This window comes from Manis javanica, chromosome 13, assembly GCF_040802235.1.
Source record: "Manis javanica isolate MJ-LG chromosome 13, MJ_LKY, whole genome shotgun sequence".
Classification (NCBI taxonomy): Eukaryota; Metazoa; Chordata; class Mammalia; order Pholidota; family Manidae; genus Manis; species Manis javanica.
The window spans coordinates 73,926,077-73,951,049 of NC_133168.1; the positions used below are offsets into that span (position 1 = coordinate 73,926,077).

Here is a 24,973-nt window from a genome sequence, read left to right on the forward strand (position 1 = left end):
CAGGTTATTTATGGCATTGCTTTGTTCTGCAGGGTTAGCTTTTGATGTTCCTTTGAAGTCTTTATCTTCAGTGGGTCTGGAACTCATATCTGATTATCAAGCAGAAGTCTTGTAGATTATTGAATTCTGAAGTCATATGCCATTTTAGTTTGAAAACATTTAGTTCCTGGGTCTTTTCTTTTTTTAATCATTTGAGGATTAGCTGCAAGTTTTTTTCTTTCTAATTTACCGACAGTTTGAGTTGTGCTTCAGTGGCTTTGATTCACACTAATATTTTAAATTGAAAAATTGAAAAAAAATATGCAGTTCACCAGCTTCTGTCAGTACATTCTCCATCCCCAGGAAATTTCCCTGAGCCTTAAGTCATGTTTGAAAGTGACCCTTAAAACCTCACAAATAGTTGTAGATTTGCTGTTACCTGCCTAATGGCTCACTCGGGGGCACTTACGTCACATTTCATTGTCGGTCTAACATCGTGTCACCATGAGTTGAGGAGTCCGGGGTATAGTGGATATGCGATGTGGACTGAAACTGCCCATTAGTAGTGAAATTTCCCGATACAGGCTTTAGGCCTAAAGGGTTGTTTTTCTTTTCATCAGCTGGTGCCTCCTTGTGGCAAACTGGAGAAGGTGGGGTAACCCTCCTCACTTTGATAAGGCTTTAGTAGAAGCCCAAGCTGGGTGATACACTCATTCACAGGCGAACTGTGTTTTGAGTGTGTATTTCGTGGTAGGCCCTGAACTACAGCACTGGCCCTGACCACGCGTGAGTTCGCTCTAGCGGAGCTTGTCGTCAAGTGGGAGAGGATGCATAGTGAGCAAGTAAACCCAATAATGTGTAAGATAGCAGATGATGATGGCGTTAGGGAAACCCAGCTGGGCTAATCATGGCTAGCTAGTGGCAGTCTGTAGTCTAGGCACGTTTAGTACGTTCTTTTCTTTAATCGTACCCCTAATCTGTGAGGTATTGCATTGTCCATCAGATGGATCCTGTAGTTAGGTGAAAGTTATAGAGATAGTAAGCGGTGGATCTAACACTGGAGCCCAGAACTGTCTGTGTGTTCTTTCTGCAAATCTACTCATCTTCTCACCAATCCATGGAGTCCCTGCATTTTTGGGTCTGTTTATAGCTTGAAAGGGGATCACCTAAAGTCAATGTACCTTTAGGAGAGGGAGATACATTCTGCAGCTCTGAACAACAGCAGTGCCTGTTTACCAGGTGCCAAGTGAGCACCTTCCCGTCCTCCCTGCACCTGCTGGAGCCCAGCAGGGGGACGGTGCTGCGCTCATTCCATGGTCAGGGAGGCCCTGGCTTGCCCAGGCTCTCAGAGAGGATGTCAGCCCAGCTCTTCTTTGTGTGCAAACTTCCACCTTATGTTACTTGTGGAGACATTCAGAAATTTGATAATTTTTTAAAAGGGACCCTGGCCTAAGGTTAAGCATGATCACTGCTCCTGATGCATAAAATGATGTGGTTTAATGTCTCACAGACTTGCTGAAGAACTCCAGTCCACAGTTGCGTGCATGTCCCCCCGGCACTGCTGCCTGCCTGGTGAGAGGGGACCAGGCGTTTGACGTTGGCCATCCCAAAGAGGGACTGAAGCTCCTGAGCAAGAACAGGTCAGTCTGCTGTTGGCCTTTGTCATCCTTGGCATGATTGTCACTGAAAAATTACTGTATCACATGGGCTTGTGAGATGGTTGGTTGTCACTGTGAGTCACACAGGCTGGCTGGCTCGTGGACTTTCTAATCCCCTGTCTCTCATAGCTGTGAGAACACAGATCGTGATTCAGCCATGTCTCTAAGTGTGTTCACTTCATGAAATGACACCTACCTTAAGGTGTTCTCTGATACTTTCCGTGGCATGCTTTCCATGCAGTCGGCCTTGTGTCTGGAGTTACCTGTTCCTTAAAAGCAGCACCTGAAGGGTGAGAGGCGGCCAGAGCAGTCTGCTGGCGTCCCTCCAGGCTGCGGTGTTCTTCCTGACTGGTGCTCAGCGGGCACCCTGCTTCCGAGCAAGGGCACTCATTTCCTGTAATACACCTGCTCCTTGTCTGCCTTTGCCCCTTGAATTGCCAGAGAGATTTTTCCTCCAGTATGTTACACGTGACCACACCCTGAACTGGATCAAGAATTTTGATGCTCTCCTGTTCCCGGGGCCTTTGGTAGACACCTAATTGCACGTGCCCTAGTCTGGAACTACTGGTGTGTCAGGGCTCAGTTCCTTCTGTCCACAGAAAACAGTGGAGCATCAGTCACCTAAAAATGTTTGAGAAACTTCTAGATGTGCATCTGTCTTAGTTTGCCAGGGAAGCCATAACAAAGTACCTTAGACTGAGTGGCTTCAACAGCAGATACACTTTCTCACGGTTCTGGAGGCTTGAAGTCCAAGGAGTCCACAGGGTTGGTTCCTTCTGAGGCCTCTCTCCTTGGCTTGTACACAGCTGTGTTCTGTGTGTGCGTCCTGATCTCTTTCTACAAGGAAAGCGGTCATATGTGATCAGGACCCACACTAGTGACCTCGTTGTACTTAGTCACCTCTTTTAAAGGCCCATCTCCAAATATAGTCACATGCTGAGGTCCTGGTGGTTAGGGTTTCCACATAGGAATCTGGGGGTACAGTTCAGCCCACGGCATTGTCTCAAGTGACAAGTGGGTGATTATTCATCCTGGGGAGTGGGTGGGGCTAGAAAGGACACCCGTACAATGTGGTCATTGGCTGAAAGCCTAAGTGTGGCTTCACAGAAGAGGAAAGTCATCTATTAGCTGCTGTCTTGTGGCCAGCACACCAGGAGCGGGAGGCACAGCCCGCGGGGGACCAGCACGCTTCCCAGGGGCCCCAGGCTCTTCCTCCTCTGGGAGGCCACGTTGGCCAGCGTGCCGAGCCATCTAGGGTTAAAAACAAAAGCTTTTTGGCTTGTCCTCAGAAATTGTTCTTTGCAGAGGTGGTGATTATGCAACTTTGTGTGTTTGCCCTGCTCAGCTATGTTTGTTTTGTTTTGTTTTGTTTTGTTAGATATTTGACTGATTTAAATTCACAAGTCGGTCATTTTATTTATTTGAGAAAGTAACACTCATTAAAGTTTCCTTAAATTTTTCTTCAATAGAAATGATTTACAGTTACTTTGTACTATGGCCTTTTTTTATATTTTAATATTTGTTTCTCCTCCGAATGAGTGTGTTGAATGTTCAGGGCAACAGATTAATTTGACTGTAATTTATACCTTGGTAGCACTCTGTTCTCAATGTGTGTCACCCAGGCTTGTCTTGAGTTACGGGAAAGAAGAGGCTGGGAAGCCAGACTTCTGTGATGGCCACAGCCCCTCAGTGACGATTACATTTGTCTGTCCATCTGAGCGCAGAGAGGTGAGTGATTGTCGGAAGAGGACTTCCCAGCGGTGCATGCTCCTCCACCCCTGAGTGAGCAGAAGTTGGGTTTGGGTGGAGTGGTGTCTGGGTGCAGGAGAGGGTGAGCAGTCAAAAGGTGCTTTGGGGGAATATCCGGGAAGACTGCCTCCTGGGGAGATGTGCCTCCTGCAGAAAGCAGGCCTTAGGGCTGTAGGTGAGGCTCTTTGGGGAGAACAGCTTGCTATTTGCTTTTACCCAACAACCTGGAGGCGGCCCTACATATGTCAGCGTGCAATGGTGTTTTGTTCTAGGGTGGTGTGAGATGGTTTTAACTGGTTTGTGGACAGATTTTCAAGTTTTTCTAGTTAAGCTGATTGTGAATGAATACTTGAAAAGCCATATGTATAATGTGATTTCGTGGCTCTTGTTTCTTATGATGAGGAAAGGTAAAAATAGCTAATTGGTTTATAAAAACGTAGTAAGGAATGGCTCGGACAGATGGTAGGCAGAACTGGCAGAGACTGTGTAGGCAGGACTGAGCGTGTGGGGTTCTGATGTAGGAGAAGCAGGGCCTGCCAGTGGAGCGTGCCACCCCTCCCTGCCTGCTTCCCCCCTCACCCTCACAGGCAGGGTGATTATTCTGTCTTCTGGCTGCTTAATTCTAGCACAGTTGTAAGCACCCTGAGGGTAGGGCTGGGTCTGTGTCGTCCTTGGGCCCGTGCCCAGCGGCGCTGGACGTGTCCTCCTGTTGCAGTGTGTTCCAGCAGGTGCGCGGGTGATGCTGGGAGAGGGAGGGCACCAGGGAGGAAGGGCCGGGCTTTCCTCCAATTGTCTCTGCCTTCTCATCGGAGAATGAGGTTGGAGGTGCTCAGTTCTTTTGCCGGGAACCATTCCCCTCTCCCGACAAGCAAACGTGGAATTTGCTCTGGTTTCGGGCAGGCAGCCGGCCCTTTTTGTGTATAGGGGATGTGTAGACAAAAGTACAGTCCAGACCCGCTTTCCATTTTGCCCCCACACTTCCAGGGATACGTGGCGTCAGCCTCATGAAGACGTGGCTGGCCAGGACTGAGTTAGTGCTGACTGAATGCTAGGGAGTGTCGCCTCGGGTTTGGGCCCTCCCCTGCAAACCGAAATCCCCTGAGCCTGATGAGACGTGCTCAGCTGGCTGTGCTTTCAGTGTTGGCTACTTGTGCTGCATTCAATAAGAATCGTCTTACACTGTCACAGTGAAGGGAACTGGGCGTCCCTTCCTGTTTCCTCATGGGATATGTCATACTTCATGGTGCTAGAAGGGGAGGCTGACTTGCTGTTAGAGGTAGAGGTTCCATTTCCTCTGAAGCATTCACTGGGCAGGTCTTGGGCTATGTGTGACACCTTAATACTTGAAGGTTTAGTTAAGCTGGCTCACTGAATGCCTTGAGGAGCTGGAATCTCAGTAAGCATTCATCTTATCATATAGAGCTTTTCAAAGAAGTGCTATTGAACTTACATACTGTAAATTTTAAGTCCAATTTAATGGTCATTGAGATATTAAAGAATTGTGTAGCCATTGTCACCATCTGCTGTTAGCCTGTCTCCATTACCTCCAAGGAAACCGGTGCCCAGCGTCGCTCTCCGTTCCTTCCCCAGCCCTGAGCCCTGGCTGCCACCCGTCTGCTTTCTCTCTCTGGATTCGCCTTTTCTGGACATCTCGTGTCGGTGAACTGTACACTGGCCTCTCACGTGGTGCCCAGCTGCCTTCACATATGTCCAGCTTCCCTGAATCCAGTGGTTAAAACATGGGTTTTGATTCATTCAGATGGAGCTGGGCTTGGAGGTCTGTAGCCTCCTAATCATGTGACCTGGGTTTGTGAGTTCAACATTTAGCACCATGCCTGGCACAGAGCAGATGCTCAGCAGACATTTGCTGAGTGATGGTGCCTGGAAGCAGCACATCTCTTCCTGAGGTACTAAGACCAATAAGACTTTACTTCAGTGAGCAGTGATGACATCCTTCCCAGTTCAACCAAAGACGAGGTCAGAGCTCATGTCTGTAAAACCGATTCTCTGGCAGAAAAATGGCAGAGTTTGGGTTTGTGGTGGGTGATGCCCTGGCTTCTCCCAGGGACAGGTGCAGATTTTGAGGGCGGGTGAGGTGTGCCCAAAGCTCCTTTGACCATCTTAGGAAAGAGGTTATGGGCCATCTTCCCAGATGTGCACATGCATGGTGATTTCACCCACCGTGGGGGTTGATCTGACCCCAGCTCAGTGGCACCTCTGACTGAAAGGAGTGAACCAACCCCGTACCCATCAAAAACCATGACTGCTTGCCAGGATTGTGCTTGTCAGGTGTTGAATTCAGGACGGACTCACTGATTAGGGTTGAGTGTGTCTGCAAGGGGATCAGAAAGGTTTGCAAGTAAACAGAGTTGTTACAAGTCAGATAATCTAAATATGTTAGGGGCAATTATGATTCAGAAACAGGAAGCCGTGGAGCTTTTCAGAGACACGGAAAACTTGCATTAAAAAATTACTGTTGCTTCTTTCAAACTGGTCCTGGCAGGGCACCATTCCCAAGCTCACAGCTAAATCCAATTGCCGCTATGAAATTGAGTGGATCACCGAGTATGCCTGCCACAGAGATTATTTGGAGAGTGGAACCTGCTCTCTGAGCAACGAGCAGCATAACATTGCCATTGACCTTCAGCCACTCAGACAGGACACAGGTGAGTGGGTGCCCTATGAACAGTAGGAGGGGAGTGTGAACGGAGGGGCCGAGCTAACCCCTGCCTGCCGGTGGGCAGAAAGAGGGACTGGGGATGACTGAAGTAATGCTTCAGAAGCCTCTTCTCATCTGTTCCTCTTTCTTTAGCATCACCATTTCCTTACTATACCTCAGACGGAAAGGAATATATTTTTTATTTGAGTATCTGTGGAGAGACTGGAGTGAAAGTCTGTAATAAGAAAGAGGCTGCAGTCTGCCAAGTGAAAAAGTCTCAGTCTCCTCAAGTCAAAGTAGCAGGAAAACATCAGAATCTGACCCTCCGGTGTGTAAACCTTCACATTATTTCAAGTGTATTGTGTATATTTTTGTGAGCCAGAACTGGCCCCCTACAGTGTCCTGCCCCATTTTCTGTAAAGTACAGGAAAATCGGTTAAGGCAGCACATCTTCCTTTTTGACTTAGGCAAGTTGCCATTTGTCACTAAACTGTTGGATGTTTATTCTGGCTTTAGGGTAAGACTGTCTCTGTTAAAATTTATTGTTTTATAATTATTGTTTGTAAGGAGCCATACTGTAGGAAAAGTAATTGGTGTACCATTGATCCGGCTTTCATATTTTAAAATATACGTTTCTGAGGAATTTTTTTTTTTCTCTGGCAGTTTGAGGATCTGAAACACCATTAACGTTATATAAAATTTTCAGCAACTAAGAAAATGCATTCAGTGCAATTCTTTTGACCCTTAGCTTGGTAGTTAACCTTCATGAAAGCATTATGATAATGTAGCTCTTTGTAAGTATGTATTGTCCAGGATCCCTCAGGTAGGTCTGTGTTTATGGCAGTTGTAGGATAAGCTGGGTGCTTCTTGGGCATTATTTATTTTACACAAACTCTAGAAATGAGAGAAGAGTCTCCATGTTCGCAGCTAGACCTTTGGCCCTTTCTTCCAGCCAGCTCTTGCTTTGAAGTAGGAGGACCCCAAGCCTGTGCTCTGGAACTCGTTTCCTTTAGATGGTTTTTCCCCAGCTGGCCAGAGAGCTTGCTGTTTTATGTCAGTACCGATTTGTTGATGGTATGCAAAAGGCTTAATGGAGAAATGTTAAACAATTCCAGTTTCTTTCTGGTTTTATCAAATTGTGTGATCTATTACACAAATTTAGATACTCTGATGGAGACCTCACCTTGATATATTCTGGAGGCGATGAATGCAGCTCAGGCTTCCAGCGGATGAGCGTCATAAACTTTGAGTGCAATAGGACCGCAGGTGAGTGAGTGTGCCTCGGGGCTCAGTCCACGCCCCTTGTGGTGAGGGCGCGTGTCACCAGTGACGTGGAGTGCTGCGTGGAGCGCTCCCTGTTCTCCTTCTCTATGGCCGCTCTAGTCCCCAGACTGGGTTCTACTGTGTCAGTGAGTGGGAGCCCCTGACCCCGCCAGCGACACACACATTCTGCCTCCATTTTCCTCTGCTCTGTGTTTTGGGACTGGGCCCAGCACTGGGCTGGGAAAACATTTCTGTCCTGAACTGTGGTTCACACCAAAGCACGACCAGATCCTGCGGGGCAGGGCTGCTCACCGGCTTGGAATGGACTGTCACTAAACAACTCTTCTTTGATGAAGTAAGTTTCGAGGTGGCCCTTTTTGCAAATGGGGGCCCTGTGGTAGAGGGTGGATGTGGGGATCTCAGGAGGTAGCAGGCAAGTTGAAGAGGGATGTTTGGTTCATCTGAGCTATTAGGGGAAGCTACCTTGAAGTCGTAGTGCACTGGCATTTCAGAGACCTCTGCTGCTGTTATGGCTTGAAGGTCCTGGACAGAGCCTGCATCTGTAGAGAAGTGATGGGGCCCCGTCATCCTCAAAGGGCCACGACCCCAGGGCCCTGTAGGGTCCTGTCCTGTGCACTCCGCTGGCCCTCGCTCATGGCATCCCCCCAGGGTTGTTCGGGCCCTGCTTACTTAGTATGCTTCTGTGGCAGAGCTCTGAGTGTTTGGTCATGGAGCAGGTTCGTCTCTGGCTCGCCGCGGGGACTGAGAGAGGCAGCTGGGCCTGGCGTGTGGAGTGTGTTCCTGAAGCTCATGCCCTGGAGGTGAAGGAGGTCAGGGGACTGGTGATCAGCTCCGAGCCTGAATGAACTGCCTCTGGAGCCAGCCTGGAGGAGTCTGGGGCAGAGCAGATGGGAAGGCCTTAGATCAGGACCTGTTACTGCTGAGGCCACATCTGCCCTTGGTCCCCGCTGCTCACAGGTGCCCCTGTCACCTTCTGCCCGCTTCACTCCACCTGTGCTCTGGTCTCATGTTAGAAGCTCTTTGCTGGCCCTTGGGATGGTTGTCATGTTCTCAGTTGACTCATTCCCCACATTTTATTAGTACCTGTTTGCCTAGGCCCTGAAAGGCCTGGGAATGGGTGATGGCTGAGTGCTTCCGCAGTTTGCCAGCCAGAGGCAGCGAGGGAAGGAGAGGGAAGCCTGGAGAGCAGGCACTGCGGGTGCTGGACTCGCACTTCCAGGCAGGCCCACTGCCCTGTGCCTTGGCGGGGAGGTGCCGAGGCCTGTGGCCTGGGGTCTGGGCAGCCGGGAGGATGGAGGCAGTTGGAGGAGAGGAGTGCTGCTTAGGTGAGCACCGGGACAGGGGGGAGCCAGCCAGGTGCGGAAGTGGGGTGGATGTGGGGGTGGGTTTTCATGGCACAGGGAACAGCTCATGCCAAGGCATGAATTTGGGTAGCTTTGGTGAGCAGGCCTGAGCTATGTATTCCGATGTGGCTAAGGATGACCCTAGGAAGGAGCGCATTGTCAAGAGCTTGTATGTTCTGCAGAAGAGGTGGACTTTTATCTCGAATCCAGTGTGAAGTCCCAAGGCCTTTAAGCAGGGGGATGACGTGAATCGGATTTGGATGTGGCCTTAGGTTACGTCTCCCATCTGGATTAAGTGCTCCACCTCTCTCCCCAGATTCTCCACCTTTCTTGCGTCATCCTCACATCTTCCAAGCTTTTAGGAGGCCCTTTCTGAAGTGTGCCCCTCTACTCTGTGTCCTGTTCCCTGGGAAATGCAGCCTGCTTCTTAGGCAGGGGCCCTGTTCTCCTGGACTCCCTGCCGACTGGGCTGGTCTGCTGTGGCCGGCTTTTGTCATCCATGTCTCCTCCGACCTTTGTCTTTACCTCTTCTGGCCCCGTGCTGTTCTGGGCTTTTATAAATGACTGATCTTTGCGAGTGTGCTGATCTCAGTTGGGCATTTTGGGAAGACAGAATAATGATCCAGAAGGATCCCAGCAGTTGAGGAGATTGAGAAGGGCATATGCAGTCAGGGACTCTTGGGGCAGAGGCACGGGCATCCAAATTCATGCTGGAAAGCTGACGCTGAAATCAGCTGACACTTGAAACATGTTAAAGGCCCCTTTTTTTTTATTACAAAAATTTTCAAACATGCAAGTATAAAAAATATTGCAGTGAAAATTTATATTCCCTCCACTTGGATTTGTTGGTTAATGATTTTCCAACTTTGTTCCTAGAAGCTGCCTGTCACTGATAGCTCAGAACACCCCACCCCACCTCAGCACGAGCATCCCTTCACAGGACCTCGGTGCCACTGTTGACCGACAGAGCTCAGGGGTGCCCTGATGCCGAAAGCTCATTGTCTTCTCTGCTGCTTTAGTGATAGTGCCAAGGAGGCCAGGCAGAGAGATGGCCCATGTTCAGTGGGAGATTTTGAGCCTGCTCTCAGGTTGGAGTTGGATTCTAAAGTAAGACTCCTTCCGGCTCTGTGAGGCAGTACTCCAGACTTGGGAGCAAACTGTACAAACTTCAAATTTAAATTTAGAGTTTTTAGAAAAAAATCCCTTGTGGGTTCTTGGTGGATAAATGTAACAGTGCACTTTTGCATGTGAATGGGTGTTAATTGACTGAATAGTAAAATGTGGTTTGTAGTCTAACTTGGATCTCCAGGAATTGTTTTTGCCCATGAATCTAGGGTTCATGCATTTTCACGACACAAAAGTGCATAAATGCAATCTTTTAGCCATAGTTTTTAATTATACCACTTGGGTGATTTACATGTAGTGTTGTGATCCCATCAAATAAGGACATGAGGTCATTTTTTGGGGATGAGTGATATATTAGGATAGGCTAGTAAAAAAACTACCGACAAATTTCAGTGGCTCCTTCCATTAAAGGTTTGTTTTCCTTAGTTCTGTGCAGGTCAGTGGAGGGGATGGAGGTGGCGGCCGTGCCCACGTCATCGCTCAGGACCTTCGCCCTCCCCTGTCTTGTGTTGCTGCCGTCTGTAGACTTTGTCCCCAAGGACCTGCAGAATGGAGTAGCATGGTTCTTTTTTCCTAGTGGGTCCATCCGAGTGTCCCAACCTGAGAGGCAGGGCGGGGAGGCTGGGGACTCCCACTTAGTGGTGCACCTGGAAGGAGAACCAGGCCGCTTGGGGAGTGGGCCGCGGCTCTGCTGCACAGTAACGGAGGAATGGTGCTGCGCCTCCTGCTGAGGTCCCACTGCCCTCTAGCCGGCCGTGGGTTCCAATGCCGGGAGCCTGTGAGGTGGCGTGCCGCGGATGAACTGGGGGGGTCGGAGAGCCTGGGTGACGCTCTTGGGACGGTGTGGTTGACGAGGAAGTGAAAAGCTCATACCAGCCCTGCAGATGGATGGCAACTGTAGGCCCCAGGAATAGTGGTCTTGAAGCAAAGCCTATTGTGTTAAAAACAAACGCACAAATGTGGTTGGCAGAGGAGAGTTCTAGCTTGCTATTCTAAAATTCTTTGATAAATTAAATAAGAATGCAGGTAAGATGCAGGCCAGTGTTATTTAAAACTGACTCTCCCTACAGATTCACTCAGAAAGTTTCATATGCAAACCAGCTCCAAAGTAGGGGAGGATGCTAGAACCATTCATAGTATTATTTAATCTTTTGTAAGCTTACTGTGAAAGAAAAGCATCGGGAATGCTTTAGTTTGTACAGGCACAGCTCTCTTCCAAATACCTAGTGGCAGAAGAATCCCATGGGAGTAAGCTGTGAGAACAGTGCGGGTGGGCTGGGAAGAGGCTTCCCTGCTCCGTCCATCACGGGGAGGCCCCGAGGTCTCGACTGGAGAAGATGGCTCTTTAGGCTCTTTATTGTAGGGAGGGAAGTTGGGAGTGCTGCTTCTTAAAGAGAATGGCTTACAGTACTTTAAAAAAAAAACAAAACGAAGACAGATAAAACCCATCGTAATGAGGAAAAGAATGGCCTTGTGGTTATAGTTACGAGCCTGGCCGTGGGACCAGACTGTATGGGTTTGATTCCTGGCTCCTGCTTCCTTGCTATGAAACCACAGGCAAATTATTCAACTCCCTATATGTACAAAATGAGGCTAAAATTGTACCTGTGCTGTAGGGCTTTTAGGGTTATATATATATATATATATATATATATATATATATATATAAGTACTTAAACCCGAGCCCAGCTTCTGCAGCCAGCCCCTGTGTAGCATGTTGATGCTTGCCCAGTGCCTGGCTCACATCATGCTGACTACAGGTTAGCTGCTGTTGCTGGTATTATAATGTTTATAATATTAAAAATTTAATTGAAATTGCAGTTGAAACATCATTCATGCTCAGTACAAAATATGATTTCCCTTTCCTTAAGAACACTGTGTGCTTCAGGGCACCAAACCTCAAAAAGGCAAGTCATGTTGGAGGCCCAGGAGGGTTATGGAACCGAGGGGCAGAAAACAGAACTTTGTGTCAGCAATACACCAGCTTGGAAGCACATGCAGATACTATTTCTACTATGGGAAAACCCAGCACAGTTGGCTGAACCCCAGGCTACAGGGGCTGGGGAGGTGGCCTGTGATGGGCTGGCTTTCAGTCCAGAGCTGAACATATAGGGCCCACAGGTGGGAAATCTGTGGGGCTCCCTTAGGCGGCAGGCGAGGAGGTTGTTGATCTGAGTGGGGGTGCTGGAGACATGCTCTGACCAAGTCCCGAGAGTCTGGGACGCCGGCCCCCTGAGAGGAGTGCTGCTGGCTTTGTGAGGTTACACAGACCACAACATGCTTTCCCCTTCACTTTAGTTAGAGTTCGGGGACCTGACTGTGCTCACAAGGCCATCATTAAGTTAGTGGCTCTTCTGGAGCTTGAGCTCTGGGTTCTGCCCTCCTGCTGGTGAATCCCAGAGGATGTCATGAGCCCGTGGAAGGCTGACCACAGCCGGGAGCAGCAGGGCCCAGCCTGGTGGCTCACATGTTCCATACTGGCCTTTGTGTCGTGTCCCTACTGAATGTGTTGTAAACAGCCTTATGGCCTATTGAGACTGTCCTGCTAAGATGAAAGGGTTGAGGGGTTTGAAATAGTCTGAAACTCAGTACGAGATGCTCTAATTGCTGGGGTCTGGGACCCGAGTTTGTTGAGCTGTGGTTGGCACTGGTGTCCCATTTGCTATTTCTGCCCTCGCTCCTTTGACATCCCCAGGTTTTAGGTCACATCATGGAGTGTTTTTTCCTTTTCAAATCGCACAGCTAATGATGGAAAAGGAGCTCCTGTGTACACTGGGGAGGTGGACTGCACCTACTTCTTCACATGGGACACGAAGTATGCCTGTGTGGAAGAGAAGGAGGGTCTCCTGTGCAGCGTCGCAGATGGGAAGAAGAGGCACGACCTGTCTGCTCTGGCACGGCACTCAGGTGCGTCACTGGGCCGTGGCATGTGCGTGGGTGTGCTCGTCAGTGCAAGGCAGGAAGGGGGCTCCCGCGCCTCTAACCTGGGGATGCACTGGGAAATGCTGTTCGATTTTCTTTAATTGCCAACCAGTTGTATCAGGGCCTTTCTCCCCTTTATGTAGCAACATGACTTTTAGAAATGACGCTGAATTAGGAAGCAAAAATGCCTGAATTTGAACTTGGAATTACTGGTTTACACTTAGGAAAAGTTGGTGTAATCTTGTCTTAGTTTTGTAGAAACCGCCAAGTGCTGGGCCTTGTGCTTTATGATTAGAATTTTTTTTTTAAAATTTAAACTCTTGTTAAGACAGTAGATCTTAGAAGTTCTCATTCAAGAAAAAAGAATTTGTATTTACATGTGTTGATGGATGTTAACTAGACTAAGTGTGGTGATAACTTTGCAATATACATGTATGTCAGCTCTTGACATTGTACACCAAGATGAATAAAGTGTTATAGGTGAATTACATCTCAATAAATAAAAATTAATTTAAACTCCTACAACAACCACAGTAGGCAGTGTTCCCACTGAGCGCCCAGGCTGTCGTCAGGTTCAAGGGGTGGTGCACTTGGTGTGAAGGTGATGGGCCCGAGGTCAGGCCGCTTTGTGGCCCTGTGCTCATTCCTGGTCTCATGGCCTCTTCCCCCATCTCTAAAATTGGATCAGCTTTCTCTGACCAAAGTCTGATTCTTCCCGACGCCGAGTGGAGAGTGTGGGTGGGAGCCCCCTGGACGCTGTGTGGTGATGGCCAGGGCTTGGCAGGGCTGTTGCAGGGCCTGGCTCTCAAGTGTTTTTATGTGGCAGGTGTCAGACTTGGTTCTGGGGAAACAGCCTCTCAGCTGGCTCCATGGGAGGGACCACACACAGGGGCCAGCTCAGCCCCTTCCCCAGGGGCCTTAGAATTTAGCAGACAGCAGAGAATAAGAATGAAAATGGGGGCTTGTGACAGGGAGAACTGGATCTAGTTGGGAAATTTCTTGTTTCACCCTTTTAGCAGCCTTGGAATTAGGAATATCTAGAGGTGAGTTATATCTGAAAACACCTAAGGCAGAGAGAAATTCTTGGCCCTAAGTCACATAATTACCAGCTGTGGTAACAACGATTACTCACATGTTTCCAGTCCCATCTGGTTCAGAGAGTATAATACTAGAAAGAGGAACTCCTCTTGTGGGGAGTGTTGGGAAGCACTCCTTTAAACCCGGGGCCACCTCTAAATGCCGGTGTCGGTGAGGTGCCTTGGAAGTGAACGTGCTTTTGTAGTTTGGCCTCCTGTAAGCCGGGGATGCTGCCTTGGCTGGATTCTGGTGCACGTGTGTTCATGGAGAGAGGGGTTTTCTGCAGCGGACAGAGCGGTCAGCTCTGAGCAGACTGATGAGGGCTGGTGTCGCTATATCCAGCTGTGTGTGTTGCCTGCTTTCTCCTGGCCTCAGTTTTCTTACGCAAACTGAGTGGTGGTATTAGATCCCTTTATTTAACATTGTTTTGATTTTAACATCACAACGTCGGGGTCTGGGAGGTATGCACAGATACTTCTGCTCACTCAGTGGTTCTCTTAGCCTCTGTTCTGGTTCTCTGGGGCACAGGAGTATTTGGGTAGTATTCGCACCCAGATAACTAAGGAAGCCTGTGAGCTGAAATCTTCCTTAGTGTAATGAGTCCTCCTATCCTATGGCCTTTCAACGTACCCCACTCCCAGGGGCACTTATGCAGTCATCGGTGGGTCCCTGATGTGGTGTGCTTCTGGGGCATAGAGGTGAAGCCTGAGAATCTCAGTGAACTTCTGTGCCTTCAGCCTGCCTGGCTCTGGAAACATGAGGGCCCGAGGCTTGGAGACCACATGCTTAGTGAGCTTTGGGCATTGCCTTCCATTTACCAGTTACGGTGTGACTCACGGAGAGATAATCACAGCCTTTGGCTAAAAGAAGCTTGTTTTTGGTTTACAGAACCGGAACAGAATTGGGAAGCTGTGGATGGCAGCCAGAGGGGAACAGAAAAGAAGCATTTCTTCCTCAATATCTGCCACAAAGTGCTGCAGGAAGGCCAGGCGAGAGGCTGCCCTGAAGATGCAGCTGTGTGCTCTGTCGGTGAGTTGTGCCTGGAGCGAGCATCGAGGTAACAGTTTCCTGCAGGCGTGCAGAATGGGGCTACGTCCAGTTCAGAGTGAGTTAGAAAATCTTCCTCTATTTGTCTAAGCTTCTTTTCTTATATGGGTTCAGCATATAAAAGCTGGTAAATAAACAATTTAATGACTCCCACATAGGTAGGTGGTACACTCTGGTAACGGTGGAACTTTGGGGATCCTGAGGAACTTGGGGGATCCTGAGGTTGGCTGCAGCTTTCGATGGCTGACATCATCCCTAGGACCAGAAGGAACCATGTTGCAATATACTTGATTATTTTTGACTTTGTAACTTGAAACATAACTTTCCCAGTGCCTATGTAAACTGATTTTGATTTTTCAACAACTTTTACTGCCTGCAGTTGTTCCAATGTTATGGTGTAAGGCAAGTGGAACCTCAAGTTAGCCTTCATGTAAGAGTACTTGCACCCCTTAGGTACTTCTTGCTGTAATTGTTTTGGTCCTGCAGAGACTACTCAATTTGAAACAAGTTATTTAGCATATTAATTGTTCGTCACTTAAGACTCATTTTGGAAATGACTGGCAGTGAGGGTAATTGCAGTCTGTTACAAACCATGGATAAGGAATTGTGCACTCAGGTTGGATTTTAGGATTGACCCGAGTATTCAGAATCGGTGGTGGTGCATGTCTCTCAAGGCAGCTCCAGGCATCTTCATGCCTTTATTTAGAAGGACGTGGGACAAAATGTCAGTACGTCATGGTAAAAATCAACTGAACCAAGAGTTACACGGTCACCTCTTTGGCTAGCTGAACAGGTTTGGTTAGTTTCTGCTCTGGTCATGGGACAAACTGTAGCTCCTAGTCTGTGCTTTCATAAGACTTTGTGTCTTGGGGGAACAGAGGCCCTGAAAGTGGGGGCGCTGCATTACTATACAGGATGGCATGATGTGTGCTTGCTATTCTGCCTCCTGTGCCCACGGGGGACATTAACATTTTCTCACTTTCCTACTACTACAAGAGGTGGCCTTGGGGTCCTCCCCATGGCTGCCACTGCCCAGTCAAACTTGGTATTCAAGAAAACCCCACTGAGCGCCGGGGCCAGGCTTGGTGGGCTCGGGGAGGGCCACTGCGTACCTCCTGGGTGTTGGCTGATTTTTGGTACTTCTCTGTGTCATTGTCACCTTTAATCGTGTCTTGTTTTCTCCCCTTTCTTTCTCTTTTCCAGATAAGAGTGAATTTAAAAATCTGGGCAAATTTATTTCTTCTCCGACAAAAGAGAAAGGAAATATTCAGCTCTCTTATTCAGATGGTGATGACTGTGGCAAAAATAAGAAAACACAGACAAACATAACACTTATATGCAAGCCAGGTAAAAATTTAAGACAAAAAAAGAAAATGATGAAATATCATAGAGGCTTTCCCAGAGGTGTGTTGTGTTCTTGGCTTCTGCCAAGTTGAGGGGCCGCTGCCAAGTCGAGGGGCAGTGCCAGGCTTTTCAGGGTCCAGTGCCTATAGTGGTGTGGGCACTTGGGCTGGAACCCTACCCCCTGAGCAGACCAGTCCGGAGATGGAGGAAGGGCCCCAGCCTGGCCTTCCTCTTCCTTGGGCCTGATGCAGCCTGAGCGGACGGCCTGCTTGACTTCCTCCAAAGGGGGAAACCACAGACAATTCCAAGTGTCCGTGATCTCACCACGTAAACCCAGTGCTCCTTCTCAGTTACCTTTATTTACAGGTTTACATTACTTATACGGTGTCAAACTCTATTTACCTCAAGATATAGTAATTTGTGGATATCTTCCTATGTTTCAGTTGTATTTATAATTTTCAGGGACTTTCTTGTTGATAACAGCTTGGTTTTACTATTTTTAAACATGTTTTCCTGTTGTTCAGTTATTAGGCTGTTTCCAGCGTTGGTGATCGTGCTAAGTACGTATCTTCTCTTCAGCTTCTGTTGCTGTATTTCCTTTGGTTGAATTCCCAGCTGTGGAGAAGGTCAAGGGCTAGGACTATTTTTTTTTTTTTTTGAGTGTGTATATTTAAATTGTAAAATATACATAACACAAAATTTACTGTTTTTAAGGAATTGTAGTAAAATACACATAACATGAAATTGATATTAGCCTTCTTGAAGTGTGCACTTCTGTAGCATTAAGTATATTTACACTGTGGGGTGACCATCCCCACCACCCCTCTCCAGAACTTTCCATCTTCCCAAACTGAAACTCTATCCCTTTAAATGCTGACTCCTCGTTTTCCTCCCCCAGTCCTCCGCAGCCACCTTTTCTTCCTCTGTAGGTGTGACTGCCTTAGGAACCTCATGTCAGTGGAATTGTGTACTGGTAGGACTGTTTTTGGACTAAGGGAAGATTTTCAGGAGCGATTCATGAGAGCTCTTTCTTCTCCACTGACAGGTGATCTGGAAAGTGCTCCAGTGTTGAGAACGTCCACGGAGGACGGTTGCTTCTACGAGTTTGAGTGGCACACGGCTGCTGCCTGCGTGCTCTCCAAGACGCAGGGAGAGAACTGCACGGTCTTTGATTCCCAGGCAGGTGTGTGTCCGAACAGTCATAACGCTGTGGCATCATCTGGAACTGCCTAGGTGGTTCTGTTTTTGTTCTTTAATCTTTCCTATGTGTTACAGGTAATGTGCTTTAGAAATAAATTCTGTTTAGCCACAGTTCTGAAAATCTGATGTTTGAGGCTTGAGACAATGAAAAACCTATCTTTAACTCCTGGTTTAGGTAGGTGTGCTTGAATGTAAAACCTGAGGATCTCAGGGAAGTAAATCATGTTTAAAAAAGGATTTTTTGAGTGAGTTTCTGGTTTAGAAACCCACCTCAGAGAGGCTTTTCAAGAAGACCATTGTATTGTGGTCATCCCATTTTGAATGTCCTGGTTGTTGATTCGACCATTAATTATGCGCTTTGAAAAGGTTTTTAGGGGAACACAGTAGGGGAATGGTGGTGGTGGGCTCATCTCCAGGGGAAAGGTCACTGCAGTTCTGGTGCAAAGTCCTGGAGGAAAGAGTATCTTTTCTTCCCTTCCAGTTGCCCTGCCCTGGGCAGTCCCTTGGAAGTCTCTCTCCTTGAAACTTTGAGCTCAGGACCCTCTTCCTCCCTCCCTCCCTCCCTCCCTTCCCCTCCCTTCCTTCCTTCCTTCCCTCCCTCCCTCCCTCTTTTTCCTTCCCCTCCCTTCCCCTCCCTCCCTTCCCCTCCCTCCCTCCCTCCCTCCCTCCCTCCCTCCCTCCCTCCCTCCCTCCCTCCCTCCCTTCCTTCCTTCCTTCCTTCCTTCCTTCCTTCCTTCCTTCCTTCCTTCCTTCCTTCTCTCTTTCTCTCTTTCTTTCTTTCTCTCTCCCTCCTTTCTTTCTTTCTTTCTCTCTCCTTTCTCTCTCTCTCTCTCTCTCTTTCTTTCTTTCTTTCTTTCTTTCTTTCTTTCTTTCTTTCTTTCTTTCTTTCTTTCTTTCTTTCTCTCTCTTTTTCTTTCTTCTTCTTTCTCTCTCCTTTTCTCCTTTCTTTCCTTTCTTTCTTTCCTTTCTTTCTTTTCTTTTTCTTTCTTTCTTCATTCATTTATTCATAAGGTATCATTGATATACACTCTTATGAAGGTTTCACATGAAAAACATTGTGGTTACTACATTCACCCATATTATCAAGTGCCCCCCATGCACCATTGAAGTCACTGTCCATCAGTGTAAGATGCCACAGAGTCAGGACCCCCTTCTTGACTGTGGTCCTGTTGAACTTCCATGCTTAGATTGTTTCTACTCTTTTAGGATTTTCTTTTGATTTGTCACTGCTCACAAAGAAGAATGGTAGCTACAAAATTGAGACCAAGAAGTATGACTTTTATATAAACGTCTGTGGTCCGGTGTCTGGAAGCCCCTGCCAGCAGGACTCAGGGGCCTGCCAGGTGGCAAAAAGGCAAGTGACTCTTCTCAGCCGGAGTTCTGTGCTTAGGCACCTGTGCTGACAAATGCCTCGTTCAGGAGCAGGTGTGCCCCCTACCACCATCATTGCCTTAGGACAGGCAATTAAACACTGAGAAGACCTGGCCTAAAAACGGAATGCTTGGAGTTTAATTTCCCAGAGAGGGAGCAGGCCGCCCCCTTGACAGGAGAGAGTGGACTTTCAAAGCACTGTGTGGTGTGCTTCTCACTTGTCAGATGGCACATGTTTCTCCATTTAGTGTAGCTCTATGTCAAATGAAGGAAGCTGTGCTGAGGGCAGATGTGGGGGTGGGGTTGTCCTCTCATTTCCACCCTCCCTCCCTCCACTTAGAAATCCCAATTTGGGGCCAGGGCAATCTGCAGCCTGGGTCCCAGTGGGTGCTCCCCACACTGCTCATTGGCCATCACCTCAGTGTCACAGCCTTGCAGTGATATTCTGGTTGGTTGGTTTTAGTGATAAGAAGGCTTGGAACTTGGGACTGAGCAATGCTAAACTTTCATATTACGATGGGATGATCCAGTTGAACTACAAAGATGGTTCGCCCTATAATAATGAGAAGCACACACCAAGAATGACACTGATCACCTTTCTTTGTGACCGAGACGCTGGAGTAGGTGTCCCTGAGTACCAGGTAGGAACTGGGCTGTGTGAGCAGGCATGTGCGCCTCGTGCTGACGAAGCTGAAGGTAGGGGAGGGCGTCCATCTCAGAAAGGCCGGAGGGCTCGTGGCTTTTCTGGAGCGACAAGGGGTTCTAGCAATGGGTGAGGTCGCTGCGATGCCCCTGGGGATAAGCTGCCAGGCTGTCTGGCTCCCTAGGACTTCTGTGGAGCCCAGTTAGGGCCCTTTGTTTAGAAGCAGAGCTATTATTAGTCTGGTTTCCTGGCCAAATCATCTGTGATTTTAATTAATCCTGTTAGATTTGCCGGGGTATAGGCACCATTCATTGCTGAGCTGTTTAGTCAATGGGCCACACACCTCAGTGATAGCCCACAACCCTGTTGGTTTTGGGTATGTAACATGCAAATGCCTAAAAAATCATCCCTCATTCCCACTTGACAGAGGCTAGATTTCCATCTCAATTTATTACTAGGCAAACTTCCTTTTTTTTTTTTTTCAAACTTCCTTTTAATAAAAACGGAAGGAGATGGGCAAAGTAAACATCTTTCCAACAGTTTTGTTTACAAAAAAAGTCGCTGTCATTTTTTTAAATGCTGGCTTTGCCGAACATTTCCCTTTCTCTTCACTGTCCCTTCCCGTTTCTGTTCCTGTCATGGGAGTAGGAGGAAGATAACTCTACCTACAACTTTCGGTGGTATACCAGTTACGCCTGCCCAGAGGAGCCCCTGGAGTGTGTGGTGACTGATCCTGCCACCCTGGAGCAGTACGACCTCTCCAGGTGAGGCTGGGGGCAGCTGGCCGTGGCTGTGACCATGGCCTGGTCCAGAGTAGAGCTGAGGTTGTTTCGGCCCTGCTGGTGAGCCCATAACTGAGTTGATGATAGCGAGTCATGTTAGCTCTGGGGGTTCTGATCAAGAGAGGGAGAGTTTTAAGCAGAATAAATGCTAATAAAGGTCAGGAGAGCTTTTGTGAGGTCAGCTCTTAGTCTTCAGCTGTGTTGTTTTAAAACAATGACTGTCATTATGGAGGTGGGGTTGGGGAGCCAGTGCCACATCTGCTGCATGCCAAGGTCAGGGAAGGTTGAGATAATCATGGCAGCTTTTGTGGTGGTTTGGTAGCATGTGTTTCATTCTATGTTTCTCTACCTACTTAGAAATGAATTGTCAGACTGAAGTCTGTAAGCATTAAGAGCATGCATTTCTTTGAAATTTTAGTCTAGCAAAGGCGGAAGGCAGTCGTGGAGGAAATTGGTATGCCATGGACAATGCAGGCGAGCACAGCACCTGGAGGAAGTACTACATAAATGTGTGTCGGCCTCTGAACCCCGTGCCAGGCTGTGATCGGTACACATCAGCCTGCCAGATGAAGTATGAGAACAATCAAGTGAGTCTGCTGCCCCTGTCATCTTGTGCAGCCTACGGAGCCCACACCTTGCTGGGTGGAGGCGGTTATTTTGGGATTCCCAGATCAAAGCAGGCCTGGCTGCTGCACAGGAACCAGGGCATCAGTGTAAACTCACCTGCCCCAGCTGTGACCGTGGTGAGCCAGTTTCGCTGTGCAGAGCGGCTTGGTGTCGGTGACTTCTGATCACAGTACAGAGCAGTGGCGCTCCTTATTGGGGGTCTAGCCTGAATTGAGGCGTGTCTTTGAGTGATCAGCAGACATCTTTGAAGAACAGTTTTTGCTTCCAAAGTTCTTGCTTCTTGCTGATGTGGGGAGGGACCGGCTCAGAGAGTTGGTGTAGATGCACTAGATCCACGTGCCGCTCTCACTGGGGAAGCCGAGCTGCGCTTCATCACCTGGCTGAACGCAGTTATTGCCAGCACTTTGGAATATTTCCTCACAGACAGTGCATCTTAAAGACGTATGTGTGCTTTAAAAATAGCGTGTCGGAATGTACTTTTCCTGGCACATTTTACCCAGCAGGTGTTTTAAAGGAAGCTGGCGAGTGTGCTCTGGTGGTTAAGAATTAAGCTCCCCATTCTGTGTGCATGTGCCTGTGTATGTGTGCATGCGCGTGCATGCCCTTTGTTGGAACAATGGCCTTAAATACGGTCTTCCTCATTATTCATGGGTTCTGTGAGCTCCCCTGCTTGCTGACGCTGACTTGTGACCCCAAACCAGTGCCCGCAGTGTCTTCAGTCATCTGTGGACGTGTGCAGAGTTGGCTGATGGGCACGTCCCCCGGCTGAGGTGGGACAGGCATCACTCTGACTCTGCCATCTTGTCTCAGCCCCCTACCAAGACAACCAGAGGCTAGAGATGTGCGGGGACAGGGCAGTGCCAGGAGCTCCTGGCTCCCAACCGGGTGGATAGGGTTTGCGTCCCACCTCTGATGCCTGTTCGTGCGCCAGCCTCAGGTCACTTAGCACGTCTGCATCTTGTTTTTCCTTTTGTAAAATAAAGAAGATGGAAACTACCAGCATGAGTTGTTCTTAGGATTTCAGATCATAATGTCTGTGAGACAAGTTCTCAGATAGGTACCTATTCCCCCAGGAATGATGGCTTAGCATTTGCATATTCAATCCTGGTGGCGACTTCATAGAATACAGCTACCACAGATGACAGGAGTTGGCTGGGTTAGCAACTAAGAAGTGGCTGTATCCTCAGAGGGAAAACCTTGCATGTCTGTTTCCAGGGCTCATTTTCTGAGGCAGTCACCATCAGTAACCTGGGAATCGCAAAGACGGGCCCTGTCGTGCAGGACAGCGGCAGCCTTCTCCTGGAGTATGTGAATGGCTCTGCCTGCACCACGAGTGACGGGAGACTGACCACCTACACTACACGCATCCACCTCATCTGCTCCAGGGGCAGCCTGGTAAGGGACTGCTCGTCAGCGAAGACCTGGCTTGCTTTGAGTTCCTTTGGGACCAGTACCCCCTGCTGTGGCTTCTAACGGGATGAATGAGCCAGGGGTGGACGGAGGAGTTAGCTTGCTCTTAATCATGCTGTGGGTCAACATGAGCCCTCAATGTGAGGAGGTGAGGAGCGTCGTGGCAGTGCCTTTGTGGCCAGCCTTTCTGAAGGTCAGGCCTGAGCTGGTGCTGCTGGCTTTGTGGCAGGCGCCGTTCAGCACTCTGTGCACGGAGTCCTCTGAGGAGCACAGGTGTTGCCCTTCTCGTCTCTTCTTGTGAGGACATGGGAGCAGAGTGGTTCTTAAAGATAGTTCGGTCCAAGCCCGAAGTTCATAGATGAGCCACCGGAGGCTCGGGGCAGCTCAGGCCCATGAGGGATGTATGTGTAATATGTGGGCAAAGCAGGAATAAGAAATTAAGGCCCTGAAGTAGAGAAGGTGATAGAGATTGCTTTTGGCCCTGAGCTCCTCTCCAGGACAGAACAGAAAACTCCAAATAAAAATGCTTTGGGATCATTATGTATCGTCCCAATTGCTTTAAAAAAAATTGTGGCAAAAAATATATAACATACAATTGACCATTTTAACCGTTTTTAGGTGTACAGTTCAGCCCTGTGAAGTACATTCACACTGTTGTGCACCCATCACCAGTATCCATTTCCTGAACTTTGTTACTCCAAACCCAACACTTTTTTACCTGGAATTTTATGTCTGCACCCAGGTTATGTGTTTTTCAAATAGCTGCCAAACTCTTAGCTGAATGTGGAGTGCAGGTAAGGGAATTCATGTTTGTTATCAAATAAATTATTTAAAAAGGTCAGTTATACTTTTTAAGCATCTGTTACAGCTGCTCAGCTTCATCAAGATGAGCTAGCAAAACATATCCACTCCTCACATTCCACTTATCTTAGAGACCCCAAGTTCTGTCTGTCATTGGCCAACACACATTTTTTCCAGGAGATGGTTTCTTTAGAGTTCAGTCTTTCTGGTAGGGATGGAGATTGCCAGCTGGTGGGGCATGGGCCCAGGCTGTGCAGGAGGCCTTCAGAACTGAACTGTAGACACTAAACCTGGCTCCTGGGGCAACCTGGGCTTGGTTTCCCCTTCGCCTTCCTCAGTTTCAGAAAGCCTGCTTGCCTAACATGCCGTGGCTGCTGCCGCGGCGCATCCGCCTCCCCTGCCCTGAGCCAAGTCCACCTTCCCTTCCCCTCTGGTTTCTGGTTGCCATGGAGATACTGGACCGTTCCAAGAAGTTCTCCGGGACCCTTAGTTGTTAACTTGCCTGTGACACCTCACTTGGACAGTGTTTTGTTGTTTTTTGAGCAATTTCACATTGTCACTACTCGGTCAGCACTTATACGGGTCCTGGTACATACCGTACACCCAGGAGATGCTGAGTGAATAAAGGTCACATCCACCGAGAATTCTGCAAGTCACAGAACTTGTGTGGTTAAAGTGGTTACTTTTCATGACCACTGTGTGAGGCAGAAGGGATGGTGTGTTTCTGACTGAGGCTAGAGGGCGCAGGCTCCCGCAGAGGTGCCGTGTGGGTGAGGCCTGGGCTTGCGGGCTGATGACCACCATTCCCTTTGCCCAGGCAGGCTCTTCTCTGTGCCTGTGTTCTTGTCTGTATACAGATGGTAATTGCAGAGCCTTGTTCACAGGGCCATTGTGAGACTCAGTTGAGAAATACTATTAAAACTCACTGCAGTGCATAGTGGCGGTAAACACTGTCTGAGCTGCCATCAGTGCTGGTGCGATGCTCTCATGGGAGGTAGGAGGGCACATCGTCTGGGGCATTTATTGATGCACACTCAGATCACAAGCTGTTAACAGCTGGATGAATATTCACAGATGGAAACCACCTGTGCAACCAAGCCCTGCTCTTGAAACAGAACACTAGCCTCATCGCAAGGGCCCTTGGTGCCCTTTCTGGCCACTTCCCCACCCCTGCCCTGTCCTCTGACACCATAGGTCGTTTTGCCTGTGTCTGAGCTTGCACAGGTGAACTCATACATACCTAGTCTCTTGTATCTGGCTTCTTGCATTCTACCCTCTTGGTGTGGAGCGTTTTTCAAAAAGCATGGGCTTGGACTCAAGCTAGGCATGGATCCCAGCTCTACCATCTGTTGCTGGTGTAACCTCAGGTAAATTTATTAACATCCATGCCTAAGAGATAATACCTCCTTAATAGGAATAATGAGGGCATTAAATTATAATTAAATAATGCCCACTAAGCACCCAGCATATAATAAAACTGTCACATAATAAATGTTCAATAGAGTTTAGCTATTTTTCTGTATTGGGCTGATACTCTTTTGGTTAGATTGAGTTCTCTTCTTGTATTGACTCTTTTCTTGGATCTGACCTTTCAGAACACCCACCCCATATTTTCTCTCAGTTGGGAGTGTGTGGTCAGTTTCCTGTGGAACACAGAGGCTGCCTGTCCTGTCCAGACAGCAGCAGACACGGACCAGGTAGGTGTGCGGTGCCGGGGCCTCTTGTGAGCGGCCCTGGTCATTCTCCCCGGCCGTCCTGGCCCCGCTCTCCCCACTTGTCCTCGTGCCCCTGAATCTGTTACTGGAGCCCCGTTTCCTCTGTGTTGACAGCTGGCGTCTAGAGGTCGTCCTGCATTCCTCACCCACCCCAGCTCCCAGATGCTGGGACGGGAGCCTGGACCCTCAGTCTTGCTCCCTGATTACTGCATCTGCCGTCCGTCTTCCCCATCCCAC

General features: G+C 48.5%; 1 protein-coding gene and 1 long non-coding RNA gene across 3 annotated transcripts in view; both read left to right on the plus strand.

Moving 5' to 3' along the window:
• Positions 1-24,973, plus strand: part of IGF2R (insulin like growth factor 2 receptor) — a 100,014-nt gene that overhangs the window by 36,029 nt on the left and 39,012 nt on the right. For both annotated transcript variants that reach the window (XM_073219859.1, XM_073219860.1), the window contains 15 exons: positions 1,490-1,619; positions 3,260-3,365; positions 5,890-6,052; positions 6,199-6,373; positions 7,208-7,311; positions 12,540-12,704; positions 14,685-14,825; positions 16,047-16,190; positions 17,233-17,370; positions 18,594-18,741; positions 19,222-19,399; positions 20,050-20,165; positions 20,602-20,770; positions 22,026-22,205; positions 24,617-24,718. In XM_073219859.1, coding sequence (XP_073075960.1) covers positions 1,490-1,619; positions 3,260-3,365; positions 5,890-6,052; positions 6,199-6,373; positions 7,208-7,311; positions 12,540-12,704; positions 14,685-14,825; positions 16,047-16,190; positions 17,233-17,370; positions 18,594-18,741; positions 19,222-19,399; positions 20,050-20,165; positions 20,602-20,770; positions 22,026-22,205; positions 24,617-24,718 — 2,159 coding nt within the window. The remainder of the gene's footprint in view (positions 1-1,489; positions 1,620-3,259; positions 3,366-5,889; positions 6,053-6,198; positions 6,374-7,207; positions 7,312-12,539; positions 12,705-14,684; positions 14,826-16,046; positions 16,191-17,232; positions 17,371-18,593; positions 18,742-19,221; positions 19,400-20,049; positions 20,166-20,601; positions 20,771-22,025; positions 22,206-24,616; positions 24,719-24,973) is intronic.
• Positions 7,320-9,968, plus strand: LOC118973450 (uncharacterized). Its single transcript, XR_005062797.2, has 2 exons — positions 7,320-7,663; positions 9,549-9,968. It is a non-coding gene; the product is annotated as an uncharacterized lncRNA (long non-coding RNA).